This window comes from Furipterus horrens, unplaced genomic scaffold (assembly GCF_987537825.1).
Source record: "Furipterus horrens unplaced genomic scaffold, mFurHor1.1.pri manual_scaffold_2, whole genome shotgun sequence".
Taxonomy (NCBI): Eukaryota; Metazoa; Chordata; class Mammalia; order Chiroptera; family Furipteridae; genus Furipterus; species Furipterus horrens.
Genome location: NW_028327172.1, coordinates 214,910,289 through 214,933,676, shown reverse-complemented (window position 1 = coordinate 214,933,676; position 23,388 = coordinate 214,910,289). Strand labels below are relative to the sequence as shown.

At 58.0% G+C, this 23,388-nt stretch overlaps 2 protein-coding genes across 4 annotated transcripts in view; one reads left to right on the top strand and one right to left on the bottom strand.

Annotated features, from left to right (window-relative positions):
* The window catches only part of EVC (EvC ciliary complex subunit 1), a 41,910-nt gene extending 21,550 nt beyond the window's left edge, over positions 1-20,360 (bottom strand). The window contains exons 1-11 of the mRNA XM_090267094.1: positions 20,004-20,360; positions 16,839-16,964; positions 13,753-13,836; positions 11,774-12,006; positions 10,589-10,673; positions 10,173-10,271; positions 9,460-9,597; positions 7,188-7,346; positions 2,827-3,043; positions 1,112-1,260; positions 414-512 (exon numbers count right to left, since the gene is read on the bottom strand). Of these exons, the coding sequence (XP_090123220.1) occupies positions 414-512; positions 1,112-1,260; positions 2,827-3,043; positions 7,188-7,346; positions 9,460-9,597; positions 10,173-10,271; positions 10,589-10,673; positions 11,774-12,006; positions 13,753-13,836; positions 16,839-16,964; positions 20,004-20,177 (1,563 nt within the window). The 5' untranslated portion in view covers positions 20,178-20,360. The remainder of the gene's footprint in view (positions 1-413; positions 513-1,111; positions 1,261-2,826; positions 3,044-7,187; positions 7,347-9,459; positions 9,598-10,172; positions 10,272-10,588; positions 10,674-11,773; positions 12,007-13,752; positions 13,837-16,838; positions 16,965-20,003) is intronic.
* A 2,327-nt stretch (positions 20,361-22,687) lies between these two features.
* The window catches only part of EVC2 (EvC ciliary complex subunit 2), a 63,493-nt gene continuing 62,792 nt past the window's right edge, over positions 22,688-23,388 (top strand). For 2 of the 3 annotated variants that reach the window (XM_090267092.1, XM_090267091.1), the window contains exon 1: positions 22,693-22,945. In XM_090267092.1, the coding sequence (XP_090123218.1) occupies positions 22,745-22,945 (201 nt within the window). In that variant the 5' untranslated portion in view covers positions 22,693-22,744. Of the gene's footprint in view, positions 22,946-23,388 lie in introns of all 3 variants that reach the window. The other variant, XM_090267093.1, reaches the window with a different exon arrangement.

The following is a 23,388-nucleotide window of genomic DNA, read 5'->3' as shown; positions in this document are numbered from 1 at the left end:
GTATCTTGTGCACACACACACCCTTCTGTGCACACACACCCTCTTGTGTGCAGATACCCTCCTGTGCACGCATGCCTCCTGTGCACACATGCCCTCCTAGAGAGCGATGATAACAGTCGTTACACATTTTGAAAGCTTGAAGAAAGGTTGTTATCCCCACTTTAGCAGAGGGGACTGAGACGCTGACCATCCAAACAGACCCCGGTCCCAGGCTGACTCTTGCCTGGACCACTGTGATGCCTCCCCAGCCTCCCTGCTCCCAGCTCTGCCCCCCTACAGTCCACTGTGTGCATCCTTGGAAAACAGGGCAAGTCACTTTGGGGCTTTGGGGTCCCCGGCTGAGAAGGACGTGAGGCTCTCACACTCACTCCGACCCCGAGGGCTGTCGGCGGGCCCACCCGGAGGCCACGTACCTGGCAGAGGGCAGCCACAGCCTCGGTGGTTCTGAAGTCGTCCTCTTCCTCCATGTCACTGCGTGTCAACCTCTGCCTCTCCAGGACCTCGTGGAAAGCCTATGAGTAAAAACAGGGGCTGAATGTGGTAGAAAAATGCAGATTTTTTTTTCAGAAAATCTCTCTACCTGACCCCTGCCTCTCAGATCAGAAGGATGTCACCCATGATTTATACACAAGGAAAGTGAGGCGTGGGGTCGCGAGGCGCCCGTGGCCCACGGACTGAGGCCAGGCCAGGACCAGCGAGCCTGACCTCTGGGACAAGCCCAGGCTGTGCGACTGTCCAGCCCCGTGCGGGGGGCGCCACCAGGCCACCCCGTGCCTGCTCTCTCCTGGCCACAAGCCCCCGCAGACAGCATTCTCTGACTTCCGCTGCTGGGGACCCCTGCCCGGGCCTGGGGGGACCCACCCAGGGGGGCCCTTATCGCTGGCTTACAGACCAGGAAGCTGGGGATGCAGGGCTCAGAGGGCCTGGCTGAGGTCACTGGGCTGACGCACACAGGAGGCTGGGAACGGACCCCCATCTGCTGGATGCCCAAGCTTCCGGCCTCCTGTGCACAGTGACAGGGACCAAACCACACCGCGGTCGGTCAGCCTGCACGGCTGCTCCCGGGACGAGCGTGCCCGTGACGTGGCGGCTGAGTCAGGGGCAGGGTCACCTGCAGGAGGCCCTCGGGATCAGCAGTCAGCGGCGCCTCTGCCAGGAAGCCCTCCCGCTCCTCCTCCTGGACCAGTGTCAGCTCTGCCGTCCTCTCCGCCTGCTGACCCCGCGACGCCTGGACCAGGTCTTTGCCTCGCTGGACAAACTCTGAAATCGAAACAAGCCACAGGACATCCTGGGGGACGCGCCGGCCCAAACTGGCACCGGCTGCTTCTGCCAGCATGAAGAGGGGCCGGAACTGAGGGGCGAATTCCATTCTAGTCTCATTGCACCATTTGGCCTCTGGCCTTTCAAAGCCCACGGCCCCATGTTAACTGGAGGGACCCCTACCTCCCCATGGGCCCAGGGCTCAGAGGCTTTGTTTAGCGGCTCTGCAGGGCGGCCAGCCAAACGGACCAGGAGATACGTGTTTCCCGGGGAAGCATGTGAGGGGGCGGTAGGTGGCACAGGGAAGGACAGGGGACAGGAGAGGACAGACAGCCTGCGTCTGCAGGAAGACGGTGCGATTTCAGACTGGAGTTGAGATTCAGAGACCACGAGGCTGAGTCATTAGATTCGCGGCCCAGGAGGCAGGGCGGGCCTAGGGCGGGGTCCCCCCTGCACCAAGGCAGTTGAGCCGGGGGGGGGGGGGGCGCTGGGGTTGAACAGAAAGCTCCCCCACACCCGGTCCCTCCGCCCCGCAGCGTGGCCAGCGCAGCGCCTGGTCAGGTCTGCCCTCAACGTGCTCTGACTCTGTCCCCTCAGGTTCATATGGTGACAGTATTTGGCGATGGGGCCTTTGAGGGGGTCGCTGGGGTTAAATGAGGTCCCAAGGCTGGGGGAGAAGAGGAAGAGCCGCGAAGCAGCCGCCTCCGCCACGGGAGGCACAGCGAGGGGGGGCCGCCTGCAGGCCAGGGTGTGGGCCGGCCCCAGGAACCAGATCGGCGGGCGCACTGATGGTGGACTTCCAGCTTCCAGAGCTGTGGCAAATCCACGTCTGTGGCTCAGGCCCCTGTCCTGCGGCATCTTGTTAAGGCGCCCGAGCTCTGGGGTCCAGGCCTGTGTGCGGGCCAGAGCCTGCTGGGGAACTTAGCAGGGACACAGATGCCCCAGCGGCATCCCGAGAGGCCCCGGGGGCACGTGTGGCCCTGGACCAGCAGCGATGGGCTGTCTCGCCCAGGGCCTGAGGAGGCTGGCACCGGGGTGTACCCAGCCTACAGGTGACAGACCGGGGTTTCCCCTTGAGGGCCCCACTAAAGGTCTCCCCTGGACTAAGTCTCAGGCCCTTGATGTCTCGAGCCCTTACCCGCCCCTTCCCAGAGTCGGCCCAGGGACAGGAGCAGGACTGCGTGTGGGGAGCAGCCACGGTGGGTGCCCCCTCCCACCCTGCAGCTACGCAGGGCCCGTGACGCGTGTCGGGCTGCCGGCTGCTGCTGAGAGGCATGGCCGCTGCTGGGCACTTCCTCCTCCTGTGCCCTCGGCACGTCCCGGTGCCTTTGCGCAGGATGCAAAGGGCTCTCTGTCCGTCTGAGTGACTGGCGGCCAAATGCAGCAGGAAGAACCCCAACCGAGGAGGCAGCTTATTTACCCCGACTCGTGAGAAGGCACGCGAGGCTCAGAGAGCCTCAGTGACTTCCGAGGGTGGCCTGCAGCCCTGCCTCCCCCGACGGCCCACAGCGCGGTGGCCCCAGGAGGGCTGTGTCCCGGGCCAGGGCCCCGCAGAAGCTCGCTCACCTCTGCTGAAGCGCTCGGCCTCCTCCCAGAAGGCCTTGTGCTGCTGGGTCAGCAGTTCCTCCTTCTGCCCCACGGACAGTCTCCCCTCGACGGTCAGCCCGTCCAGGCTGCGGGAGATGGCGGCCAGCCGGCACTTGGTCTCCTCCTGGACTTGCTGCTTCAGGGACTCAATCATCTTTGCCATGTGCGCCCGCCCCAGTGTCCTTTCCAGGATGTCCTAGGAGAGAAGGACACCGGCCATCAGGCTGGGCCATCTCAGGCCTGTTAACAGCAACGAGCTCTGTCCGGTGCCCCCACCCCCCTGTGTGCAGAGCACAGACGAAGTAGCTCCCTCCTCAGCCTCCTGTGTCTGCTCCTCAGAGGGGGACCCATCGTCCCCCGTGGGGACGCGGCGAGGTGGACCCGGGACAACAGATGCAAAGCTCTTAGTATGTCCTGAGTGCCCCACAGAGACCGCTCTTCTGGGGAGGAATTCAGTAGATGCACGTAACCGAAGAGGAAAATCCACCTTTCTTATAGTGATCCCGCCCCTGCCCCCCAACCCACTGGGCTCTGGCTGCCACGGCCCCCGAAAAGAAATGCAGGGAGAGGAGAGACATCACAGGAGTTCTGGGCTTTTGAGCCTCCCAGAGTCCAAGTGCTGGGGACTTAAGAGACTTTAGGAGTGATGGTCCCCAGAGTCAGACTTCAGAACCGGCCCCTGCCTGGTCTGCCACGTTGCTGCTACCGGGGACGCAACTCTTGGAAAAGACGCCTGTCCCCCGCAGGCCACACTGACCAGAGGCAGGGGGCCCTGAGGGTCTGCACTGCTGGTTCACGTCGCAGAGAGGAGATGCTCAATGAATGAGCACTGTGGAATGAAAGCGAGGACAATGGCAGGAGCAGGGACACCGCCATCGCACGAGGATTGTGTTAAAGCCGCGGGGACACCGACATGGCACGTGGGTCGCGTTAAAGTCGTGGGGACACCGCCGTGGCATGTGGGTCGTTAAAGCCGTTGGGGACACCACCGTGGCACGTGGGTCGCGTTAAATCCGCGGGGACACTAAGTGGCATGTGGGTCGCGTTAAAGCCATGGGGACACTAAGTGGCACATGGGTCGCGTTAAACCCGCGGGGACACTGAGTGGCATGTGGGCCGCGTTAAAGCCGTGGGGACACTGAGTGGCACATGGGTCGCGTTAAAGCCGTGGGGACACTGCCATGGCACGTGGGCTGCGTTAAAGCCACGGGGACACCGCCGTGGCACGTGGGTCGCGTTAAAGCCACGGGGACACTGAGTGGCACGTGGGCCGCTTTAAAGCCGTGGGGACACTGAGTGGCACGTGGGCCACGTTAAAGCCGTGGGGACACTGCCATGGCACGTGGGTTGCGTTAAAGCGCGGGGACACTGAGTGGCATGTGGGTCGCGTTAGTCCCCCTCCTTGTCCCACACACCGCCAGCTCCGGGCTGCCCAGAACACCCGGCTCGCAGCTCCGTCGGGCCTTTGACATGCGGGGCCGCCTGCTGGAACGCCTCTGCTGCCTCCCCTTACTCCCTGCACTGCCGGCCGGCCCAATCACCCCGACAGGCCCTGACCTTTCCTACCCTGCGCCCCGCTCCGCGCTCCACCGCCCCTGTGTTTCTGTCTTTAAGGAACTAAACCTGAGGGCAGTCCTGGCCTGGGAGCCCTTGAAGATGGGGACTGAGTCCGAGCCGCCCACGGCCCGGCCTGGGCCTCCCCGGCCTGTGTTCTAACCACGTGCGGACAGGGCGCGCGCAACCATCCCCCGATCACGGACGAGGATGCTGAGCTTTAGTCCGGAAGGCTGCATAACTCGCCCAGGGGACAGTGGCTTTGCCCCTTCCTCTCGGCCCCTGAACGGAAGCCGCCAGCAGTGTGGGCCCGTGACCACTAGAGGGCGCGGGAGGATAAGCGCTCGTGTCCTCCAGCTCCTAGTGAGAGCCCCGGCTCTGGGTTTATATTAAAAAAAAAAGAGAAAAAACACGGGAGCAGAGAGAGGTGAGCCCGAGCAAGGAGCAAAGGGACACCAGGCTGGGGCCCCGGGCTTAGTAAAACTTGGCTGCACCCCTCAGAGCTGCAGGACCTCATCGGACCCCTGAAGTACAGAGCTGCTGTGGGGATTAAATAAGTTACAACGTGCAAAGCAGTGAACGCAGTAGCCAGAACACAGCAGGGGCTCAGGGATGCGGGTCTTCTAATCACTGTCCCCAGCCAGTCCCCTCACTGCTCGTGGCTTCCAGTTTTCCTCCCATTTCCCAGACGATGGGACTGAATCACAGAGAGGTTGAGTAACTGCCCCAGGTCACACAGCGAATGAACGGCAGGACGGGGGGACGTGCGTGCGCAGGTGTCTGGCCCGAGTCTGCAATGCCGTTTCTGCAACAGAATGCGGCTCCGAGTAGGTGCTCACTGGGTGCAGGCTGAAGGAAGAGCGCACTGAGAACCTGGATAATTCTTTCCCTTCGTCCTGTTTGGACCTTTCTGGTGAATACTTGGGCCAGAGTCAGCTAAGGATACATTTTGTTTTCTGCATCAATATCCTGCTGACAGGATAATAATGAAATACAAAGATTAGGAAGGGAGAAGTCTTTCCCTATTGATAAGCATCCATATCAGCAGCCTGATCACATTAAAGTCCAGTTCAAAGGGGCTTGGCCGGCACACAAGGAAGCCTGGGCGCAGGCGTGGTGAGGCCGTGGACAGGGTGGGTCCTGAGTGGCTCACGAGCAGGCTCCTTATCTCTTCACTGTGAGCATGATACCCTGTCTCCTAGCGGTGCCGAGGCAGAAAGGGGGGCTGTGTGTGCACCGATGGGAAGACCCGTCGGAGTCTCCCAGCTGCGTGCACCCTGGGGGTATTTGCTAACATGCATTTCTTGATGTGGGGGGGTGTGTCGGGGGGTGCTGCATTTCTAACCAGCTCTCAAGGGACACTCATGCTGCAGGCCTGCAGGCCACCCTTTGGAGCAGATGGTTTGTGGAGAGGCCCCAGGAATCCTGCTCCGCGGGTCTGGGCAGCTGAGTCTCTGAGCGGAGGGCAGGGTGTAACCTGGGCAGCGCACATACCGGAACGGAAGGCGTGAGTTCGTTCCCAGGGTCAGAGGACGGGGAGCCTTGCACATGGCAGGGCGAGCCCCAAACCTCTGCAGAGAAGCCCTCTGGTGATGACGGCACAGGTCACCGAGCACTTCCCGGGGCCTTGTCCATGACCACGCCTGGGACCTTTCACAGAGACAGTAACTGAAACCAGAGTGGCTGAGTGACAGTTGCTGATAACACAGCTTGGAGTGGCTGAGCCTTGATCCGAAGTTGGATTTGCAGATTCTTCTACACCAGTGGTTTGCATCTCCAGAATTGTTTTGGGAGTTTTAAAACCAGCAAAATCATGGCATGTACTTCAAGCTAGTCAGACAGCATCTCTGGGCACAGGGCCTAGGCACAGACATTTTTCGAAAGCTCCCAGGTGATTCCTGAGGCAGTTGGGAGAGCAAGCCACAGCTCCTTCTGCACCAGAGAGTGTCAATGATGACCACTCGCTGTGGCCACCTGGTGCTCTAAAACCCCAGACTGATGGAATCAGAATCTCTGGGGTGGGGACTCCTCTGGGACCCAAGCATCAGTATTTTTTAAAGCTCCCCAGATAATTTCAATGTGTAGCCAGGGCTGAGAAACAGTGTTCTGTGCGGCAGGAACATGGAGCTGGCCAGGTGTCTTCATGTCTGGGATGGAGGGATTAGGGGATGGATGGATGGAAGGAAGGAAGGATGGATGGAAGGATGGATGGATGGATGGATGGAAGGAAGGATGGACGGATGGAAGGATGGATGGTTGGAAGGATGGGTGGATGGAAGGATGGATGGATGGATGGATGGATGGAAGGAAGGATGGGTGGATGGAAGGATGGATGGATGGATGGATGGAAGGATGGATGGTTGGAAGGATGGGTGGATGGAAGGATGGATGGATGGATGGATGGATGGATGGATGAGTGAATGGAAGAATTGATGGATGGAAAATGGATGGATGGAAGGATGGAAGGAAGGATGGATGGATGGATGAGTGAATGGAAGAATTGATGGATGGAAAAATGGATGGATGGAAGGATGGATGGAAGGAAGGATGGATGGACGGATGAGTGGATGGATGGAAGGATGGATGGATGGAAGGATGGAAGGAAGGATGGATGGACGGATGAGTGAATGGAAGGATGGATGGATCGTTGCTCTTCTCTGGGGTCTCTCTCCCGCTGCACAATGCAAAGGTTCATCCTAATGACCTGTACAGCACTTCAAGCTTCCTGATTCCACTCTCTGGGTTTCCTCTCTCGCACCCCAGCCCCCGACACACACACAGTGTACCAGAGCCTGCAGGTCCTGGGAGTCACGCAGCAGCCCCTCTGTGGCGATCATTCTCTCTGTCAGAGCCATCTCGAGCTGTCGAGCTCTGGAGCCGGAACACTTGAACTGGTCCACGAGCAAGTGCTGGGTGTTTTCCATCTGTCTCCAGAAAGCTTCCATCTGTGGAATGAAACAAGAAGCAAGAGGTGGGGTGGGGGGCTTATTTAAGAAAGCTCTAGAACTCTATGGGCCAGGCTTGGGGAAGTTTGATTCCCTCCTTATCACAAGCAGAGACTCTAAGCGATCTGCACTCCAGAGCAAGTTTATCTTGGCAATAACCACAGCCTCTGGGGGTCCCTCTGCAGGTGCTGGTCAGAGTCAAGGCTGCTTCTCAGCAAACAGCCATGAGTGAGCGGCCGCTGAGGAGGAACGCGCAGGACCACCAGCTTGAGCAGGGGAAGGACCGACCCTTCGCCAGGCTGGTTCCTGCCGGCGTGGGGGTGCCTGAAACTCCAGTGTGCTCTAGGAAGCTTCCAGATCTTTAAAAGGGAGTGTGTCCCGGAAACAGAAGCCCAGACGGCCATTTCCATATCAGTTCTTGCCCTAAAAGCGCAAAAGGCGACATGGCAGAGGTGCCGCCGGCCACAGTCCCGCTTTAAAACCTCTCCCCTTCCCCATCTCATCAGGAGCGGGGCTGGGGATCCCCAAGGGGCTTAGAACGTCGGCGCGTCACTGCCGTCACCGTGGCCCCTCAGAATGGAGAACAATGTCACCAGGAGTCCTGACCGCTCTCTTTTATTTTACGGCAGGCAGGTTACGTGCCTCACACATTCCATGTCCGGATAAAATACAGAAACAGGCTCAGGAAGACAGGTCCCCTGTCCTGGGCCCCAGGGCTGACGAGAGGCAGTGGAGGCTTTGCTTCAAGGCTCTGAATGTCTCCATCTCGGCTCCACCTCTCTGACGCTGAGACGGACACTTCTTGCTGGACAGGCACAGCGGGGTCAGGGGTCAGTGGCCCCAGACCCACATGATCTTGCTGGACAGGGGTCAGGGGTCAGGGACACCAGACCCACATTGATCTTGCCACAGTGACCGAAGGTGGAGAGAAATGACAACGTGAGATGGACTCGGTCCAGCCAGCCACCTCCAGGGCTGGGCACGGCCAGGAGAGAGCCCACACTCGCGCCTGCAGGGACCGGCCCCTCCTCAAGTTTGTTCTCCCACCCCGGGGCCTCGGGGCGGCTCGGCACACCCCCAGCTGCCCCCAGTCCGCGGCTCGCACACCGTCACGCTGCCACCGCGCCCACAGCCTGCGCTTGTCCCTCTGGCCCATCAGATGGCCTCCTTTCTCGCTGCTGGGAGCGAGCGTGGACGACCGTCCGTGAACTCCTGCACACCTGACGCAGTTCCACGCCCAGCCAGCGCTGCGGCTTCTCCTCCCACCCCAGAGCGCTGGAGGCTCGGACTTCCCCTGGCGTCTGTGACATGATTGCCCCCCAGTTCCTCCAAGTCCCTGCTCCGCCGTCCGGTCTTGGTTCTCCCGGACCCTCGCTCCTTCACGGCTCCCAAGATGCAAGATGTGGCACAGGCTGCTGCTCTGCCCACCCACTGGCGAGTGCCCACTCTTCTCCCAAAGAGCCAGTGGGCCTTTCTTCTGTGGAGCCTTTCCCAACCCTGGGCTGAAACGGAAGTCCTCTCTCCACTGTCCCCCGTCGCCTCCCGGGGTTTCCGTCAGTCACATTGGCAGCCCGTGAAGTCCCCCTCTGCTCACCTGTGGGCCCCTGCCCACCCCACCGCCGGCAGCGCCAGGTCTAAGTTCACCTGGAATTTCCAGTAGCCTGTACAAAGCCTGGGTACCAAGGGAATGCTTGTTTAATACATAATATATGAACAGGGGCTGGTGGGACCCAGAGGCAAAAAGGAGATAATTTGAGGGAAGCCACCTTCTCTGAGCGTCAATCCGGCTTTCAGGGGTGAGGCTACCCCGGGAGAGGTTAGCGGCTGGCATCTGTCTAACCTACCTGCCTACCTGCGGTAATGACATTGAGGGCTAGAGCGTCTTTGCTTTGAATAATAAAAAGATCAATCTAAAATTTAAACAAGAGGAATTTGTTTAAAAAAAGAAAGAAAATCTTGGCCCTGAATTATACCTTCTCTATCCTTTCATGCAGAAACTGCTCCCAGGCTCCAGGGCAGAGCAGACAGGGAGCCCCAGCACTCAGCACGGTCCTAGCGCTATCCATTTAACCGAACCCTGGTTTTTATGCCAGAAAGGACACTCCTCACGTACGTTGTCTATCAGCTGCTCGGAATCCTCCCGCTCCTTCTTTTCCATGTCGGCCAGGGTGATGAACTCGTGGTCGCCAGCACCCAGCATTTCCGTGCTTGACAGTCTGGCCTGAAGTCCCTTCTCTAAGTCCTGCAGATCCTGAAAAAGCAGAAGGCAGAAAACAAAGAAAAAAATCTAATGTTTTTTAAATCCTAGAAAAAGAAAAGTGTTTCTTTTCATGCCGTATTTCTTAACCGTCATTACGTGCTCTGGTGTTGCCCTGTTTAAGGCCTGGTGGTAGAAATCTGCTCTTCTCATCAAACACAGAGCCTCAAGAATAATGGATTGTTTTCTTCCATATCCCTCATTGCCCACAAAAAATAAACCATATTTAGTAAACAGTGAAGTCATATCTTTCAGTCCTTCTGAAGTCCTGGAAAATTATATATTAAAAAACACCCCAGGCTTGTGCAGAGAACAACAGTAGTGATTCTCTTTGGTCGTGAATATGATCAACACTCTTCTCTTTTCTCTGCTTCCAATATTTTTTTGCATTTTAAAAATACACAGTTATTTTCTATCTGTACGCATACTTTTATATTTCTGCATTGTGTTAAAAACTGTATATTGTAATAACCTGTTTTTATACATGAAAGCAAAAACACTTTCATCAGTTTTATGTATTGTAATCAACTGTTTGTCAGTGACCTTGAAATAACAGGTTGAAGTCTTACGTTTTCTTGTTTTGAAAGAATCTTCTGGTAGAATTCATCATCAGACTTCTTTTTCGGAAAAATGTCAAAGAGGCACATTTTAAAGATCTGAATGAACATCTGTTGCCATAAAAGGAAATATAACAAAGAAAGAAGTTTAAACAATGGTATCTCCTTCCCTCCTCCTCCGCCTCCTGCTTCGCAGCTGTCTGTCTCTCTGTCTGTCTGTCCGTCTCTCTGGGTAAAGTGAGAGGAGGAGCTGCTTTTCCATTTTGGGGTCTGTGTCTAACATCATTCCCCATTCCTGCCGAGCCGGCTCCACTGCTGCCCGCCCCTGTCTCCTGAGGGTCCCCGGGACTCAGCCCACAGACAGCCCGGGCCCCCCTTCCTGCCCCGCCGCCGCCGTGAAAGAGTGACAAGCCCACCTCCCCGCCTACCCAGTGCCTGTGCTGCCTCAGCGCTGCGTCCAGCTGTCGCAGGTCTTTCAAGTGAAGGTGGTAGATGCACAAGTCAAGGTCCACGCTGCGAAGTCACAAGAGAGAGAGAGACCTTCAGAGTGTTTGAGACGTGGAGAGGGGTCACACCTCAGGACAAGCCGCGAGCATCCTGGCTCCAGATCTCAGATTCCGCAGCGTGTGGAGGCCCCGAACAGCCGGCCAGGGGTCACAGGAAGGAATCATGGGAGCCACCGGACACCCACTCGTGACCAGAAGAAAACTGCTGCCTGACATCCAGGACAAAACAGGAAGAGCCAGAAGGTGGGGAAAATGAAACTAGCTCTTCCACCCGGTCACAGGCTTGTCCAGTATCGCACATCACCTCTCTGAGGGCTGAAATGCAGACATTTTTGTGCTCATTTCACAGACGAGGAAACGGACTCAGGAAATCGAGGATCAGAGAAATCGAGTATTGGTCACACAGTCACAGGGGCGGATAAGAGGCAGGGTGCAAACACATGCGTTTTAGATGACTACATTCCACCCAAACTGTTAGACGTCCTTGAAGACCAAAGGCTGAGAAACAGCCCGGAGGACCGACCCACAAACCTGCCAGACTGAGTTTCTTGGCACCTACCACATGCAGAGCCCTGCTCTTGGCTGGGTAGTTTGATGACTTTGAGCATGAAGTTCAGAGATAAGGTGGTGGGGTGTCCAACCTGGCTCCGTCACCATCTGCTGTGTGACCTTGAGCAAGTCACTCAGCCTCTCTGAGACTCACTTTATTCTTTATAAAATGGGGACAAAAATAGCACCTACCTGATAGGGGGGTTAGGAAGAATTAACTCACGGACTGATTAATAGTGATTCATCACTGAACCTGTCCCCAGGCGCCCGCCGGCAGTAGGGACGGGGCAGTAAGTAATTCCTGTGAAGTGCTCAGCCCTCGGCCCAGCACACAGAAGGCGTTTAACCATAGCTCGCTGCTGCTACGCCGCGCGGGGGGCGCATCGGTGATTCATCGAGGCCCCTGACGCCGCAGCAAGTGACAGGCGGATACGGGGTCCCACTCTGAGGCTGGGCAGCCGTGTGCCCGTGGCCGCACTGCTTACCCTCTCTGGGCCTGTTTCTCCCCCCCGCAACGATGTGATCGCTGGCCCCAGTCCTCCGCCCGCCCCCGCTCACCTCTCGCAGGTCAGCACCTCAGGGAAGCTGTTCACGCGCAGGAAGGTGCGGCGGAGGAACGGGTCGTCGCTGGCGGCCGAGCGCAGGCTGGAGGAGCAGCTGCAGTCGTCCTTCTCGGCCTGGCTCAGGCTCCCCAGGCTGCCGGACGGCGACGCCTCCGCCGGCTGGTTGGGCAGAACCACCTGCTTTAAGTTTTCGTGCAGAGACGGGTTGGAGGAACCGTCGGCCAGAGGCTGGGGCGGCAGAAGAGACACCGGAGTCTTAGTGCACATGAGCACCAGGGGGTGCTGGTCTAGGGGACTCCACCAGTGGCTCCCCGAGTCCCAGCTCTGCTGCTGTCTCAGACACGCTGGCCTGCTCTGTCCACTCACCTGCTGACCACCCGCACGCTGACCTGGGCGTCGCCTCCTGCCTCCCCGCCTTCCAAGTGGCAGGCACCCCACGGCCCTGCGATTGGCTCAAAGCGCCTCATCAAAGAAGTGCAGTTCCTGCATGACCACCAGAGGTCGCAGGCTGGTACCGCCTGAGCCGGACTCGGGGGCCCCAGGCTGAACCCTAGGCTGAGCGGCCCATTCCCCAGACACAGAGCCCAGACCCTACCTTCTCCGACGCCCATTCCGCACCTTGTTCCACAGCCCCTGCCCCGGTCATTTCTGTCTGGCCTGACACCACACACAGTCCCCCACCCAGACTTGGGACGCCCTCCCGGGTGAGGATGATGCTCCCCTCGCCCTGGATCATGCCCTGGGCTCCCCTTGGAGGCTGCCCAGCGTGGGTGCTGAGGATGAGGAATGCCCCTGCCCTGGGAGTCTGCCCCTTCATCCACCCCCCCCCCAGAGGCTAAGGGAACAAAGGGGTTACCGGCGTGTGTTCTGGGGCACAGTTCCAGGAAGCGTACCCACTTTCTGTTCACCGTAAGGGTTCCACAGCAAACCTAATGTGGGAAGGCCCGTGTTAAACACGGTGGACTCATTTCCTCGGTGCGGGAATTCTCTGAGCCTTCGACAGGCTCCGGCTGGCTTCACGAGCAAGAGGGAGTTTGTAAAACCGAGCACGTCCTGAGTGCGTGGGGGCCACGCACTGCTCAGAGCACTTAAATCGCTGGCTGATTTCACCCTCAAAACAGCAGGGGGAGGCAGGAGGGCCCATTACTCCCATTTCACAGGTGAAGAAGCGGAGGCCTCAGAAGTCAGGACACGGCTGGGGTGGGACATGGGACGGAGTCAGCTAGACTGTCCTCTTCCCTGCCCCGAGAGCAGGCAGCATCTTCCCCAACCGACTGGGCTGGGAAGCGTCTCACGGGCCGAGGGCTCCCTGGGCCGGCCCGGGATGTGCGGCTCTGGGTGAGACTCCCAGCCGCAGGCGTGAGCTCCGGCCTGTGGGCATGAGACCCGCAGCCTGGCGGGGGGAGAGGTGGACTCCGGCCCTGCCACGCCCTCCATGTGACCCCAGGCCGGTCATTAGGCTCTCGGGGCCTCAGTTTCCTCATGTGTGAAGTGGAGCTGACAATGTCGTTTCTCTTATAGGAGTATCTCAAGGTTGAAACGCCTGCTGTGTGACAAGTGCTCAGTAGTACGCCGGCCCTACGGGACGTGTGCGGTGAGTGTCAGCTGCTGGTACTCGTCTCAGGGACTGTGAACCAGACACCGGTGACACTGTCAGTGTCGCTGCTGGTGTTCGTGTCAAAGACGAGCAGGGCGGATGCCGCCCAACTGTGCTGCCACCTGGTGTCTCGGGGCTACAACAGGCCACGGCGGCTCCCCACCTTCAGATGCCACGGGCAAACGCTGACCCCGACAACGAAGCCACCCTGACGTCCCGCTCAGTCACAGAGCCTCACGTTTCCCCCTTTTAGAATGTCTTGCCCTAAAAGCCTCAAAGAGAACCCGAAATTGCACCTTTGATCCCACTGCTCCTACCCCCGCCTCTAGCGCATCCCTGAATAACTGCGTGTCTCAGCCGGAGCTCGGGACTCTCACCCGGAACTTCTGGTTGATGGGGTAGACGACTTTGGCCTTCAGGGCAAACGCTGTGATGTTGCTGTTGAAAGACGGCTCGGGTTCCTGGGGAGGAAGAAGAGCAACGGCGTGGGGGGCTCCCCGAAGACAAGGCATAAACCCCCAAGAGTCTCCCAAATGCCACACCCTACTGGTAACAGTGGCCTGGGAAAGGGACCACAACAGGCACGTACAGATCTCAGTAGGTACTGCCTTGGTAAATGGATGGGTGGCGGGTGGGTGAACAGGTGCATGGACGGATGGACAGATGGGCAGGTGGATGCATGGATGGATGATGGATGATGGATGATGGATGGATGGATACATGGACAAATGGATGGACGGACAGATATGAATAGATGGAAGCGCAGGGGGATGGATGGGGGAGGGGTGAATGTGCCAACAGGTGGATGAATGGACAGACAGATATTAAATAACATTCACTTAATTCCAAGTATTCACGTTTGAAAGAAACCAGGATTTAAATAACATGACAATAATTAACAAGAGTGTTCCTAAAAAACTACATATTTTAGTGGGAAAGTCAAACAGGATAATGTTAACATTGCCAAGCGGTATAAACACTTACATGCGGTAATGTCTGTGCAAGACTCTGGCTTAGACCCTTAGACAAAAAGCAGGGCTGGGGCAAGCCTTTCCACTTCTCTGAGCCTTGGCCTCCCCAGACAGTGCCCAGGGGTGGGTCTGTCCCCAGGACCGGGTGGCGACAGTACCCAGCAGAGTGGCTGGGACCGGACAGAAGCAACACCGTGGCAGCTGAGTAGTGGTGAGGGGCCTGGAGGCCCTGCTGGGGCACCGGCTCCCCAGGAAGCCTTCGTGGCTGTGCCTGGGCACACTCGTCCCCCTACCTCTCCGTATCCCTCCCCGCTGGGGTCGGCCCCCTGCACACGGCAAAGTCGGTGCTGAAGGGGCGCTTTGGAAGCAGCCGGCAGGTGCACGGAGGTGAGCAGGCAGGTGAGTCCGGGGCCTGGCGCCCAGACCTCGAGCCTCTCTACCCAACAGCACCCACTTCTACGTCAGTGTCTTCCAGCTAAACCTTGAAGAAGCCACTCCATGACCATGAGTGAAAAATACAGAAGATGTTTTGCTTCCTCATAATGTGAAGGGTCAAAACAGCACCTGAGCAGGCCAGCAGCAACCTGGCAGGCACCTCGGTGGCATGGCCGTTCTGCCATCTGCCTGAGGAGTGCCGCCCCCCGCCCCCGCCCCGGGCTGATCACAGCCCTTGTCAGCAGACGAGGACCCAGAAGCACCCGCACACGGACTCCAGATAGAATCGGGCTCCGCCACCTGACCGGACCCGAGGTGAGTGGTTTGTTTTCACAGCTCTGCTCCCGCTCAGGGCTCCTCCCCGTTCCCGCCACCTCCCCAAGCGCAGCCACACAATCGTTCAGGACGCTGGATGCGGCGCGGATTTCAGTGTAAAACGCCTTCAGCTGCACCAGTGCCGTTACTCAGAAACCCAGTCAAAGCCCCACCGTAGGAAGAGAGGAGCCACGTCCCGCACCGACGGAGCCACGTTCTTGTCAGCAAATGCACACGTGCGTCCGTAAAGCATAAAGCATCCTCGCCGGCTGCCGACACACGGGGCCGGGACAGAGAGGATGGAGGCCAAGGCCGGGGAGCCGCATGCTCCAGAGCCTTCTGGAATTTTCTGTTTGCTTTGGGCTGATGGGGCTATTTATCAAAACAGAGCTCACGCTAGGAGGGCCACGTAGCACATGCCTTGGTTTTCTGTGTTAGAGGACACGGGGGTCACAGTCCCGTGCCCATTCTGTGACGAGCTCAGTCTGCAGAAGGTGGGGGCACTGGGGCAGCCAGCCACTGGAACGGGTATATCTTTAACTGAACTTGGCAATTATTAGCCTGATAATGGGCATAGCCTGAGTCTGGCTAAACAGTTAACAGGGAAACCATCACGACGCAGAAAACGTGAGTTAGCCTCCTGGGGAGGGAGGGAGACTTGGCTCCCTGCAAATGTTGACTGATCACTGGCTCCGTGGCAGGAGTGATCAGAGAGTTCACTCACGGGGGGCCCCGCGGAGCCGGCTCACTACCGTCACCATAAAGCTGAGAAAGCTGAGGCTCAGAGAGGTTATGTTTCTTGCTCAACATCACACAGCAAACAGGTGGCAGAGCTGGGACGGGGTTCCAAGAGCCTGGATTCCAAAGCAGGACGCGATGCCCCTCGGGCAGGTTTGGCTGACAGAGTTGGGGGCCAGGAAGGAGGTACAGGGAGAATCCTATCTTTTTTTTTTTTCCCTTCTCATCCGAGGATATGTTTTATTGATTTTAGAGAAAGAGAGAAAGAGAGAGAGAGAGACATTGATGTGAGAGAGACACGTTGATTGGTTGCCTCCTGTACGTGCCCTGACGGGGGATTGAACCCACAACTTAGGTTCATGCCCTGACCAGGAATCAAACTCGCAACCCGCCAGTGTAGGGACAACATTCCAGCCACCTAAGCTACCCAGTAAGGGAAAGAATTCATCTTTTTAACATTTGTGCCTGAGGCCATTGACTCCTATTCCTAGATATTTAATTAGTATTTCCTTAAAAGAAATAAAATAAAATGAAAACAAACTTATACACAAACTTTCACCGAAGCCTTATTCAGAAGAGCCGAACCCCGCAGACACCAGGCTGTGTCCCACGATGGGCCGAGACACCAAAGGCCGAGTTACTGGCCAGTGGGTGACAAGAGCAAGACACGGAGGGGACGCAGACACAGGGAAGCACCCCCAAACCAGTCCCAGGGCGGGAAGTCAGCGGCTGCCTCGGGAAGGGACTTGGGGTGCAGGGTAAACCAGAAGGGGGTCCAGGGGCCCTGGAGAACATCCCAGGGCGACGGGACACTCCAAACTGGGGTGTTGGCTTCAAGGGGGTGTACACCTAACACTCATCATCAGACTGTACACTTAAAACCCGTGCATTTTATTGTAGGGAAATTACGCCTCGAGAAGGAAGTCTGTTGGGACCTAAGCCCTGCCAGAGGCTCATCTGGGTGACATCTGGCTGCCGGGTGGGAGAGAGGACACCCCGCTTACGTCCAGAACCTCCGCCTCCTTTGAAGTCCTGGCTCCTCTCTTCCTCCTCCTGGATGGGGAGCCGGTTCCCGAGGACGTCTGTGTGTCAGACTCCAGATTCCTGAGCAGACTCTGCGTGTCGTCTATCTGAAACCCAAAGGCGAGGGGGACACAGTGACGTCAGTCGGCCCAGTGCCCCTGGGAGGGCCTCACCCCCCACAGTGACGTGTGCGAGGCCCTGTGTGCCCTGCCCGCCTCTCATGCCCACCTGGGGACAGTGACACATCTAAGACTGTGCAGGCATCACCCCCCGAGATGCCCCCGAAGCCCCTTCTCAGCATGTCCTCAGGACCTGGGGGGCAGCCCTTGGGTCAGAGCTGATTCCATTGTTCATCCGCGTCCGCGGTCCCGGTGGCCTGGGAGCAACTTGGGGGTGACAGCTGAACTCGGGACATGGCACGTAAACACGAACTCTCCTGTCATTTCCAACAACATCCTTGGATGGTTTTTCAGAAAATATGTTAGACTACCTTAAATGACAGAATGGCACTTTCAAGTTCACCTACTGGCTAAGCTTTGTTTGTCACCCCAGAATGAACACCTGGGTGCTGCCGTGGTCGTTACTGGGCGGTGCAGAACGACGAGAAGTCTGAGGTGCCCAGCGCGCCACTTCCCACCGAGGACGGCCTGCCTCCGGTTGCAGCTCAGACTGCGAACGCGTGTTCTGGGTGCTACTCAGCGCCGTTCTGTTTCTTTCTTTCTTTCTTTTTTTTTTTTTTTTTTTGCACTTCTGTCCTTTTTGTCGGCAATTTTATTGTCTAAAGTGACCTCCAAGTGACACTGCCTTGCAGCCTAGTGGCCTGAGCACAGAAAGGCTGGGGTGTGTCTCACAGAGACAATGCAGGGGTCTGACAGGCTCCGTCCCGTGCTGCCGGCCGTGAGTGCAGCGGTAACGAATCAACACCACCTGTTAAATCACGTGAGACACGCACACGCAGCAAGGCTCTGTACTGGTGGGTTACTGAACACGTGTGGCCAGCACGTTGTGGAAACCTAGCCCTCTGTTTCCACCGGGGGCAATGATTCAGAGTTTGCTAGTTCTGTGTTTGCGGTGAATGTAATTATTGACTGCATTTAAAATCCTATTATGCCAGAGACACTGATCAAGCCCCTCTTTGACCACTGGCTGCTCATGGGTATAATCTTTGAACTGAAGAAATATCACCCGTTTGTCAATGAGTTGGCCATGGAGCACCTGCCAAGCATCAAGCCTTGTTCTAGTCACTGAGGACAGAGTAACAGACAAAATAAAGCTTCCATGGAGCTCATATTCCAATGACAGGAGAGAGATGTCAACAAAGAAAGAAAGAAATGCCTAGTATGTCAGAGGGGACACGTGCTGTCGAGAAAAAGCGGATGGGGGAATGGAGAGGAATGGGAGGGAACGTCTTCCTGGACAAGGTGGCGTTTGAGAAGAACATTGAAGGAAGTGAGAGACAGCAAGCCATTCAGATGTCTCAGGGACAAGCTTTGCAGGCAGAGGGCACAGGCAGTGCAAAGGCCCTGAGGCAGGAGCATGCTCAGCAATCTGGGGGCATGGAGGGGTCGCTGACGGAGCCCGAGATTTAGGGGCTGTTTGTGGCTGTTTGCATAGTAGTCACAGCTGCCCAGGACCAGGGTTCTGCAGGGAAGGCCCCAGTCAGATCATCGTACAGTAAAGACTCCCGGAGAAAAACCTCATCCACCCCGTAGGGGAACATCAGGTTTTTTACTCCCTACTTAAAAATGACCAGGAGGCCAAGAGTCACCAGCCACTTGATTACAGACTCTAACATGAAAGACAAACACAAAACAAATAAAAAGGAAAAAACAAGCATGAGGAAAACACCTTAAAGATTTATAAAATCCTTAGATAAGAGAAAATATTGGGTTGGCCAAACATTCGTTATGGCTTTTTTTCTGTAAAATAAAAGACACATTTTTCATTTTCACCAATAACTATTGATTTGGATATTCTGAGTATGTTGACTGGCTCCTGGGTGGTATAATGTTGATCGTCTCGATTTGATCGCTATCAGCTTCAACGGGTCTACCCGATCGTGGAGCATCATCCAGAGAGAAATCTCCAGCACGGAACTTCGCAAACCGCTTTGACACGTTTGATCAGTCATAGCGCCCTCTCCATATATTGTACAAATCTTTTTACTTTTTTTGCATTTCAGTTGTGTTTTTAACTGTTCTTGAAATAATAAAGCACAAGATGTCGAAAATGCTGCTTATTTTCTTCCATCTCCTATATTAAAATGGCTACAGAAAATTCACCAACTTTGATAAGCTTTTCAAAACGCACGCCGATGTGACAGCTGTCGCAATACAATCTAACTAAATCCTTTCGAATGAAGTTGAAAGGTCAGAAGAGCTCCTAGAGTCATCTGATGGAAAAAACCAAACGACTGTTCTGGCCAGCCCAGTGCTGCGTTCACCCAGGAAGAACAGGGTGGCGTGAAAGCAGAGCTTTCCCAGGACAGGGAAGAACACAGCCGGCTCTCCCAAGTGCTCGCATTACTTCCCCATCACAGGGCTCCTGACGCTATGTTATAATCAAATGCTGCCTTGTGACCTGTCTCCTGGAAGCTGTCAACCTCCGGAGGCAAGGGCAGGGTCTGTCCTGCTCACGGAGGTGCCTCTGAGGTCCCTCTGAGGTCCCTGGCCAGGGGCTGGCAGTAGAAAGCTACTCGGCAAACTTTCACTGCAGGGATGAAGGGAGGCTGAACGCGGCCTGGCGCAGCAGCTTGGACTCAGGAGACGCCACCAAGGTAATGCATAGAGCGAGGGAGCAGAATGGGCACCCAGGGGTGGGGATCCCCAGCCCTGCCACCACCCAGTGCTGCGGATGAGAAGACTGAGGCCGGGAGGGCTTTAGCGGCTGCCTGCATCACACAGCGGGGTGGGCTGGAGCAGGTACTTCAGGGGACACTGCCCTCTGTCCCTCTGCCGCTTTCCTCTGGGATCACTGTCTCCAGCCTCGTCCTGGAGCAGAAGGGGAGCCCAGAGCAGGACCTGTTGCGCGCGAAGCCCGCGATCACGCTCCAGTAGACGCAGAACCCGGGCCCGTAGCCTGGCCCGGGGGCCGAGGAGGACCGCCCCGTGCGCCCCACAGCCGGGCTGCCCGCTTGGCCGACCCACCTGATGTCGCGGCCGCCGGCGGAGGGCGCGGCAGCCGAGCCAGAGGCCGAGGCCCAGGCCGAGCGCGGCGCCCAGCAGCACTGCGGGGGCCAGCAGGGCGGGCACCGGCCGCACCACATCCCGGCCCAGCAGCAGCCGCACGTCGCTCCCGCAGGCCTCCCCATCGCGGGCCATCGGGGGCGCTCAGGCCACGACCGGCCGCATCCCGCCCGCCACCGCCCGCCGTCCCGGCCAGATCGGCGACGCAGGGCTCGGAGCCCGGGCGGGCCAGGGGCGCAGCGCGCTCCGCCGACTTTCCGGCCTGTGCCCTCTCCTTTCTTCGCCGCCTTTCCAGGGTCCCTGCGCTGCCGGAGCCAGAGGGAGGAGCCTGGATCTTCCGCCCAAAACTTTGAGCCACCCCCGCCCCAGCCCTGCCTTTGCACTGAGCATGCCCGGCGGGAGGCGCGTTTTTCAGCGAGCAGAGCTTTTCGGAGGATTCTTGGTTTACCCTGGGCCTCTGCACTTCCAGTGGAGAAGGGGTCCCCCGGAGTGAAGGAGGGTGCTGCTCGGATAAGTGCACTGAGAGCTTGCGATATGCTAAGCATTTAGCCCGAGGATCTCAGGGACATTCTCAGCAGCCCTCTGACAGGGGTACAAGGATCCCCCCATCCTTCCTGTGAGGAAGTTCAGAGTCACAGCCAAGTGGCTCAGTGCCCGTCCCGCTCCAGCCTGGCCTCTAATTTCTACACATCACGCCTCTGAACGCTTCTTAAGAATCCTGCCTTGATGCCTTTCTTTCCACCATAGTCCATGCTCTCCTTTAAGACAGGGTGTCGAAAGATTGCTACACCAGCCCCCAGCAGACACGCGACACTGTGTCGTCATTCCCTCGGCGCTTCCAGAAGACCCGCTGATCCCAGCCGCTGCAGGCCAGCAAGGCGCCAGCCAGGGGCCGGCCCGGGGGATCTCCCGGCTGTGTGGAGGATCAACACTTACTGAGCAGCAACCAGGTGCCAGCTCTTGTCCTGGGTGCTGGGGGCCCAGCAGTGAGCACGTATGTGTACACACACGTGAACACATGCACACACACACACACACGGACACACACGCTTACAGTTTGGAGCTCCATTCCCTTTGAGGGCTAGGGCAGGGGGACCACGGGGATCCTCTCCAACAGAGGGTGAACACCTTTGGTGTTCTTAACAGGGATGTGCAGCTCACATTTCTGTTGTTTTCATCATTTCCCCATCAACCGTTGCAGGTGTGCAGGGTGGGAACGGTCCACCAGATTTCGTTTTTATAGATGAAGAAGCTGAGAGCTGGAGCAGGAACGTGGCCCGCTCACAGTGTCGCCATGAGGAAATGGGACAGATGTAGCGATGCCTGCATCTGTCTGGCTTCAGGGCTCACAGTGTGCTACACAGTCCTTGAAAGTTTCTTTAGAAGCGTCTCGAAGTCTCCTGGGAATGTCTGTGGGGGCAATAACTTGGCCTTCTTGCTTTATGCTGGCTAGCCTTTGGTTACTCAAGCTTTAGTTTACAAATGTAGTATTCTTTGCATTTTACTTTGTTATAACATGGTTGGACTATTATAATCATCTTTTAACTGACTCATTGTCTAATATTATAGAAGCGATGGCTCAGTGATATGCCAGCATTTGGCCTTGGTCTGTCCCACTCCTGGCTCCCTGCCAGGTACCCTCTGCAGGAAGCTCAGCTAATACATTCTCAGACTCCCAAACCATCACCTCGTCCATGTCAAGTCTGGGAAGGCCTGTCCCTGGGGGGTGGAGAAGGGGCTGGCAGTGGCCTGGCTGCCAGACCTGAGGCTGAAGACCTGACCCAGTGCCCTGCAGGATGGCCGCAGGAGAGGGCCCCTACCCAGGAACAGGTGGGAACCGTAACTGAGGGCCATGAGCAGGAGGAAGCAGAGGAAGTGATCTCCCAGGCCTGCCTCCCTCCACAGCAAGGCACAGCCCTTTCCCGGGAGAGTTTGGGGAGGGTGCTCAGCCCCTGCCTCCTGGCTCCAAACAGGGACTCCCCTCTCTCTGGCTCCGGAGAGACATCCTACGGGCTGGCCTGACTACCTGCCCCCCTGGTTCCCCATGGGGACTGGGTGTCCGGAAGGGGAGATGGGGGTGCCTGGGCAGCTCCAGCGGCTAACACACAGCAAAGGCTCAGCAGTGGGTGCCCAACTGTGCCGAGCTGGACCCAACCAGAAAACAGAGTCACCATTTCCTCTCTGGGCCTTTGAGCTGCCAGACTCCCTCGCAGACCCTGTCTGTGCGGTCCTGTCCCCTCTGGGCGCTTCGCCACACATGGGCTTGCCTCTCCAAATGCTTCTCTACTGAGGAGCTGGTGGGCCTGGGGCAGACTCGGGTTTCAGCCCCGCGTGAGGCAGGGAAGGTTTTTTGGAGAAGGTGGGTCTCAGCTAAGACCTGGCATCAGTGGAGGGGCACTTGGAGCTGCTGAGATCTTTGGGAGCAGGGGAGCCAGCGGATCTGTTGTGGGTGGTGCTGAGCCTCCGGGTGTGGCGCGCGCTAACCCCAGTGTGTGCGCCGGCGCCGGCCGCGCCAGCCCGGTTCGCTCCCGCCCACTCCCGTCCCCCGCCTCGGGCTAGGCGCCTGCCGGCCTGCCCAGCCCGAGACGCCGAAGGCTTCCAGAAAACTTTCCGCGGCGGCTCGCACTGGGCATGCTCGGCGGCGGGGCGGGCCTGGGCCCGGAAGCGCCCGCCACTTTGGAGTCGCTGGCCCGGAGCCGGCGATGGGCTCCGCGGCCGACCCGGGGCGCGCCACTTGGGTGCTGGCCGGGGGCCTCCTGGCCGCCGCCCTGGCGCTGCCCGCTGGGTCCGGGGGCCGAGGCTGGCTCCCCGCGGGGCCGAGCCCCCTCCGGCGTCCCCTCCGTGCGCAGGCGTCCCCGGATCGCCCCGCAGCCCCCGGGGCGGGGCCCGAGCGGACCGCACAGGTAAGGAGGCCGGCCCCGGGCTCGGCTCCGTCTGCACCGACGGCGGGGGTGCTCCATGGTGTCGGGAAACTTATCAGACAAGGTGGGCGCAGCACGGTGTTTCTTAGGGCATCCCACCTGTGGCCGAGAACTCTCCGGAAAGGTGGGGACAGCCGCGAGGTGGCTGCGGAAAGCCAGCGGCGGGGTGGAATCCGCTGGAGTTCACGGACACAGAGCGCGTTGCCGAGGGGTGCACGCCGCGGGCGAGTAACGGGGAGAAAAGAGCAGCCGGCTGGAGCTGCCCTGGGGCTCGCTCTCGGCTGATGAATTGAGCCGCCCCGCCTTCACCCCGCTGTCCCTCTGTCGTCCCAGTCTGGGGAAGGCACAGAGCCCTGGCCGTCACCCTAGATCTCAGTGCCCCCTTCTCCCCAAATTGGTTACCAGCCCTGCTCTCCTTTTCTCCC